The 7,247-nt window shown below is 40.5% G+C and overlaps 1 protein-coding gene across 1 annotated transcript; it reads right to left on the bottom strand.

The window, feature by feature from the left end:
* Nucleotides 1-1,440: 1,440 nt before the first annotated feature.
* On the bottom strand, nucleotides 1,441-2,370 carry LOC146813276 (olfactory receptor 5AR1-like). The gene has a single exon (XM_085615353.1). It carries the CDS (start codon nucleotides 2,368-2,370, stop codon nucleotides 1,441-1,443), a length of 930 nt encoding a protein of 309 aa, XP_085471479.1.
* Between the last annotated feature and the right edge of the window lie 4,877 nt (nucleotides 2,371-7,247).

The raw sequence follows: 7,247 nt of genomic DNA, 5'->3' as shown, positions 1-7,247 counted from the left end.
TGTTGTGGCTGGAATGCCCCTTTCAAGGAATTTGGCTGTAATAGCAGGATTGAGCCAGTTTTCAGTAAAAAATACTGCTTCGGGTAAATTGTTTTGAATAAGTTCATATACTCAACATGTTGGCAAACCAGTAAGTGACAATTTATAGCCGACATTTTAAGCAGTGATTATCCAGGGCAGACAGCCTTTAAGGAAAACCAAAAACATAAGCAATCTTCGTGCGGGACTTGCCTCAATTTTAGTATTGTAGATGAAGAGTAGGTGATCCAATTTCTCATAGGAGGGGCAGCATTCCTGGTGCCTTTCACAGGCCAGGCACAGATGGACACTGATGGTATTGCCTTTGGCACGTCTGCACATTGGTCCCCTTTATATGCTGGTATTGATGGGAAGGAATTCAAGTTTTCGAAACAACTTGAGCTCTGCCTTGTACAACTAGCGCACCACCAAAATGGCTGACAGGAAGTGAGAATGCGGCAAAGATTTATAACTCAAGTGATGCTTCAGAATGTACACTCCGGCCTTGATGAGTTCCCCTTCCCAAAGTGCAAGAAAATGGCCTGGAAGGCCTTCAATAGAATCACTACTGCAAAATCACAAAGTCAAATTTAACAGCAGCACAGAAAAATCACATGTTGAGTAAGAGTTAAAAACTCATAAAAATAAGCTAGATCTAGAGTATGAAATGACCCCTTAAAACACTACTCTTGTTAGGGAAGTAGCCATCTAAGTGGGACAAGCACTTGCGCATCGGTCCCCTTTATATGCTGTTGTTGACAGGGGAAGGCAGGATGTGGCAACAACTAGAGCGTTTTCTTCCATACCTAATGGCCCCACCAATATGGCTGACAGGAAGTGAGAATGCAGCAAAGATTTATAATAGGAATGAAGCGCCACAATGTATGCTCCTGCTCTGATAAGCTCCCCTGCCCAAAGCGTAAGAACGCGGCCTTGAAGGCCTTCAATAGATTCACTATTACAAAATCACAAAGTCAAATACAACAGCAGCACAGTAAAATCACATGTTAAGTAACAGTTAACAGCAAATAAATATAAAGTGGATCTTGAGTTAAAAATGGCCCTGTAAAACAATACTCTTGTTAGGGAAGTACCCATTTAAATGTGTTCAGTTCTAACAAAAATGTGCAGCTCATGGCCAGGTCACCAAAAAGCTACCTTCTTGATCTCTTTATTAATGAGACTAATGCTGTTGGGAGACAAAGCCTGGAGTCAGACGCTACTGCATTACAGTGTGTTGTTCCCATAGACGTGTCCTGAGAGGGTGGGAACATGCAACAAAATAAATTCCAAACCATTCATATTTAATAAAAGACATTCACTAGTTAAATCAAATCGTGACGTCCTGAAAGTCTGAAAAATATATATTTTAAAGGGCTTTAGCAGCTTTGAAAATCTGCTCAATAAATAACTCATTTTAGATCATGCAATTGATTTCCTACCTATGAGTTTTTTCAGAGCTTCATTCATATCTTTGTTCCTAAGACTGTAAACCAGAGGATTGAAAATTGGGATGAAAGCAGAGTACACAATGGCAAGCAGCTTGTCTTTATCTGGTGAGTAGGAGGATGCAGGACGCACATATATGCAGAACATATACACATACAGAACAGTGACAACAGTGAGGTGAGAGGTGCATGTGGAGAAGGCCTTGTACCTCCCCTCAGCAGAGCGAATGTTTAGAATTACACGAATTATATAAATATAAGAGGTAACAGTTAGTAAAAAGGGAATGAGACCTGCAAAGATAGCTTCAACAAAAATCAGAGCTTCAATATCATGTGGATCACTGCAGGAAATCTTCATCAGAGCTGTGAGATCACAGAAGAAGTGGTTGATGAGTCTGGAGCCACAAAAGGACAATTGTGACCCCAAGACGGCATGAGGAACCATGTCCAGAAATCCAGGCACCCAGGAAAAAGCTACCAGAAAAAGGCAGGATCTCTTGTTCATGATGTCAGTGTATCGTAAAGGGTGATGGATGGCCACGTAGCGATCATAAGCCATGGCTGCAAGAAGGTAGAATTCTATGCTTGTGAAAGACAGAAACAAATACATCTGGGTTATGCAGCCAGCAAAGGATATAGTCCTGCTTTTTTCTAAGAAAATTGCCAACAGTTTTGGAAAAGTGACAGTTGTGCTAAAAATATCTAAAAAGGACAGATTCTGGAGAAAGAAGTACATTGGAGTTTTCAGTCGAGGTTCCACAATTGCAGTCACTATGATCACAAGGTTGGCAGAGATGACTAAAAGGTAAATAAATAGAAACACTGTGAAAAGCAGTGGCTTTAGCTCTGGTCGAACAACAAACCCAACTATTATGAATTCCTTCAGGGTTGTTTGATTTTCCATATTCTCTTCGTACTTTATCTCCTGGAAGACATTAATTTTAAAATTAAAATAGGAATCCCAATATTGACTATATCACATTTAAAGAAAGTGCTACCTGTACATTCTAGTGATACATAACTTACAGTGTAGCTAGCCATAAACTATATGGGCCTTATTCACCAACCACACTTTCTAGTACTATAAAATGTACAGCAAATTGCAATTCACAAACTGCGTGCAGAGTTTTACATCTCCGTAGGACCCATACGTATATGTGTAGAGTTCTCCATCCTGACTGTGGCGTCTCGGCACATGCACGTATAAGTCTTAGCCAATGTCAGAAAGTACATAGAGAAGTAACTTAAAGAAGGAGCAGATTTTCTACAACAGTGAACGGAATTATGGAGCAGTAAGAGGGGTTTAGGGAGGCTCATGGAGGGATTTAAAGAGAATGTCATCCACCCACAATAGAGTTAGCCAATTGCCATATTTAAGGGATGGAGAAATAACTTACACATTTGTAGTGAGTTTACACCATGGGTTTATGAATTCTCCAAATTGTAAACTCCAAGTGTAAGCTACCTCTGTGAATCAGGCCCTATAACTTTGAAGGCATTGTGACATATGTTGGTGGATGAGGGGTTTGTGCAAAAATTTCTCATGATCAGATGTTCCGAACTCAACCTTGTTTAAATCATGTGACACGGATGCAGCAAATAAATATTGCTACAGCGCTTTATCCAGAATTGCTTTTTGTGCTATACATAAAATAGATACAACTTTGTATAAGAGGTGAGGTGGAGGCAGAGCAGGTTGGCAGGTGTGTGATAAGATTCACAAATGTGATAATCACCAATCTTTCCTAACAAGACAACTGGAATATTTTTGTGACTGTCAATGAGCAATTTCTTAATGAGCTTCAGGAGGTTATCTGAGACAATTTGAATACAATTCCTAAGGAAAAGCCATAGTTTTGAAATGAACACTGATGTAAGCAAGGGTTGCTTCTTAGCTCCTACTTTATGGTCATAAACTAGATTGGTAAACCTTCTAGCGTTGTACCTGGATATTCCAGCTGTGGGTGGGACAAAATTCCAATGCTTCTCTTTGCAAACAAGACTGGGTTACTGACTTGCACTGAACTATTAATGCACCGGCTACACAAAGGCTTCGAAAAATTACTGTATAATAAAATAATACAATGATCTACACACAAAATAAAAACTTTATATATTTATTGAATTCAAAGAGAAATCTGAAAAACGTATTTAAAATGTTGTCAGGGCTCTAGAATGACTACATTACTATGGTTAACTGGGGATTAGATGTGGTAAGAAACTATTCTTGGCCAAGTAGATAGCAACAATTCTAAGTTATTATGAGCTAATACTGTAACACTGTCCTACAGCTCTGCAACAAATGTGGTCAACATAAATGGAGCCTTCTATCCAAGCCTACTCCAAGCTGGCAGAGCTAGGGGGACACAAGAAGGGAGAAAAACAAAAAACAATGTTTCCATCGCTTATTACTCTTTGGACCTGGGACCCCTATGGCTGCACTGAGGGCTGAATTGGGCATGAATAACACTGGAGGCAGCGGCGTAGCTAGACGTTATCCCGCCCATGGCGGTCATTGTGTTTGCCACCAGGTGGCTGCATGTACAACCGAAGGGGGGGTGCTGGAGATTCCTGCCCTATGACCGATGCCCCCAACTCCCCCTTGCTCGGCCACTGACTGAAGGTATATTAGCCCTCAAGCCAATCTAGTACTGGGTCCTCTTAGGGACGGAAGCACAGCTGGCTATTTATCTAAAAGCCATGCATGTGTCTGGTCAAGTCACAGCTCGAATAAATTGCCCTGGTTCAACAACATTGCAAGAAAATGTAAAAATCTAGGTCATGGGTACTCACAAACAATTTCCCAGGGGCCACCAACCTTGGTATGAGATGTGATGGAGGTCTGCATTGATGCCTGCAGGGTGGAGGTCAGGAGTTTGAGGGCATTGGCAATAAAGTGAGCATAGAAGAAGCGAAGCATATACATCTAGGGCCTCATTTATGAGAAGTGGCACATCGCTGCGTGAAAGCAGCGATGCGACACCAATGATCCGTCATATTTACAATATTACGCATCATGTTGCAAGGAATGACAGATACGGCAGTATTACTGACGTATCTGTCGACGCAAAAAGTGGCGTATTGCTGGAGTTGTGTCGGAAGCCTGACGCAACTCCAGCAATGTTCCTTTCACATGGGGCAGGCCCCATGTGAAAGGGCCTGCATCACCCTTACGCCTGCTATGAGGCAGGCGTAAGGTTATGGCACATTGGCGGTATAGAAGTGTCATAGTGATATCTCATAGATTTCACTGCAACACTTCTATTGGGCTATGTTACGACAGAACGCCCACCCTGCATACATTATACCTGACGCAGGTATAATATAACGTAGGGCGTTACAAGGTGAAGAATCTGCCTATATGCGTCACCTTGTAAATATGAGGCAACGTGGTGCATGTTTTATACCACCGCAGGGTCACGAAAAGTGACGTAACGCAGCACAAAACAGGCGCAAGTGCTCATAAATAAGCCCCCTAGTGTTTGAATTGCACAATATGAGCCCAAAAATTGGGATTAATCCCAACTACTCCTCCTAACTAAATTGTGTGATCCTAGGCGATTGTTTTATTTCACTTTTCATCCTTTTTAACTATTGCATATGAGAATCTCGAAATACATGACTTCAGGATGTGTGCTGGATAAAATCTAATTCTGTGTTTGACTATTCATGTATAATATAATCCCAGGCCAACCAACGATTGCATGTAACAACTGACTTGCTCTTAGTTCTCGATTGGCATTGTTGTCAGAGTGTGGGGTTGGAGAATGAAAGTTTCTACATTCATGTTTGAAAAATATCACTTTACAAAATAGTGTATATTTCTCAATATACCCATATAATCTGATGTACTAAGGTGAAACGGTTCTGCATGTTAAGAATATACACTATTTGAATCTTTGAACTTCTGCCTCAAGATGTCTTTATAAATAAAAGTGTTTCTAAATTCAAGCTGTGATGGACAACCTAGCTACTTTTTCTTAAACTTAAACTAACCTTTACAGAAATGCATGCCAGTTTATTTAGCATCTTCTTAATGTTCATTCGGAGTCGAGTCCAGTGCTGCTGTTGTCCAGGGGGCGGCATGTAAAGGTCAGGAGGTCACATGGGTCGCACTTTGAGTATCACTGACTAGATGTGCAGAGTTGTGGACCATTCATAAGACAATGAATCCCCTAACCCTAGAGCTAATCAAAGGGAAATATTGGTGCCCCCCAAAAAGCGAAGAAAAGAGGCACATTAATTTCACAATTTCAGGAACTCAAAACCAGTGTCAAATCTGGAAGCTACATTTGATCAATAATTCCCTGTGATAAAAGATCATTGTACGTAAGGTTTAGGATCAATGAAAGCACATTGGCTATAAAACAATTATTCACAAGTGTTTGCAATTGTAAGCAAGAAGGCAACAAAGGTGTTTTGCATTTTATGTTAATGTACACTAATTCTCTGCAAGCAAGGAGACAGTATCTCCGCCCCTTATTCAATAAATACAGCCTAAAACAGTGTTTCCCAAACTGTGGGTCACGACCCACTGATGGATTTTGAGATTATTATTAGTTGGTTGGGAATCGCCCAATCAATAAATAGAGATGCCCTTGAAATCTGTGTTTATTTGGTGGTGCTTCAAAGACAGAGCTCAAAAGTGAGGCTATGTCTTTTGAAAAATTGATGCTCATTCTTTTAACAAATACTTGGTGTTTACTTTTCTTTCTCTGACTTCAAAATAAGAGGAGTTTTTAAAGTGAGAGTACAGGGAGTGTGAAAAGAAAGGATGTAGGATGCTGTTTTTTTTCAAAACACAACAAAATGTAAATACCTGTAAATGAAGTGTATGGATTCAGCAGTTAGGAAAGGAAAATGAAGCCCATTTTTTGTAATTCTGAGGTTTCCTGAAAACAGATCAAAACAAATCAGGAAACTTTAGTTGGTGATGCACAAATGATCAATATTCACCGAAACCTGATTTCCACACATTATTATTTGTGTCCTATGTAGCTTTATCAGTAAACGTGCATGCACAAAGTTAGTGGCAATTTAAAGGAACATTTGATTTCTACAAATGAAAATGTGCCACCACAGGATGCTTTAGTTATATTAAAACATCACTCCTCATCATGTCCACTAAAAGTCAACAGTGAACATTTGACATCTAAAAAGTGGGTTGTGTGCCAAAAAATGTAGGACCCACTGGCATAAGATGTTAAAATGACGTGATGTCTTTATGCCTGGATTCTAAAGTTTTTATTTTTTATGCCGGTGGTATTGTATATTTACACTGCCTGGAAGGCAACTGAATATTGTCCTTCATGGATCTACTTCATTCACTGAACTTAGGGGCTTTCTGTGCAGAGTTGCAGAGAATGAATGAGGTCTTCAGAATGCTCTGGTTTGGTGGTGTATTGGTGCAATATACAGCAGAGGTAGAGGGGGATGGGTTTCCACTTTAAGCCATGTTGCACATATTGATGCAGGTCTGGGGGTCTGCAGCACAGAAGCACATAAACTGATTAATGGACTTGCACAGTAAGAGGCGATGGAGCCAACCTGTGTTATTCACCCATTATCTGTTAATCCAAGGCAGCAGCGAGGTATGTTAGCGTCCATACAATGTTCAGAACACTTTGCCAAGTAGAGGCAGAGGCAGGGTTTAGATGATATTGTATTGTATCTGCTTATTATCTAGGGGCCTAATTTATGGCATTCGGCATAGGGCAGCAGTACAAGTCTTCTTGCTGTGCTGCCCTAAGGCAACTTGAAAGGGCAGGAATGGACCGTATT

This window comes from Triturus cristatus, chromosome 7 (genome assembly GCF_964204655.1).
Source record: "Triturus cristatus chromosome 7, aTriCri1.1, whole genome shotgun sequence".
In the NCBI taxonomy this organism is placed as follows: Eukaryota; Metazoa; Chordata; class Amphibia; order Caudata; family Salamandridae; genus Triturus; species Triturus cristatus.
The sequence above is the reverse complement of the archived record's forward strand: the minus strand, read 5'-3'. Positions and strand labels throughout refer to the sequence as shown.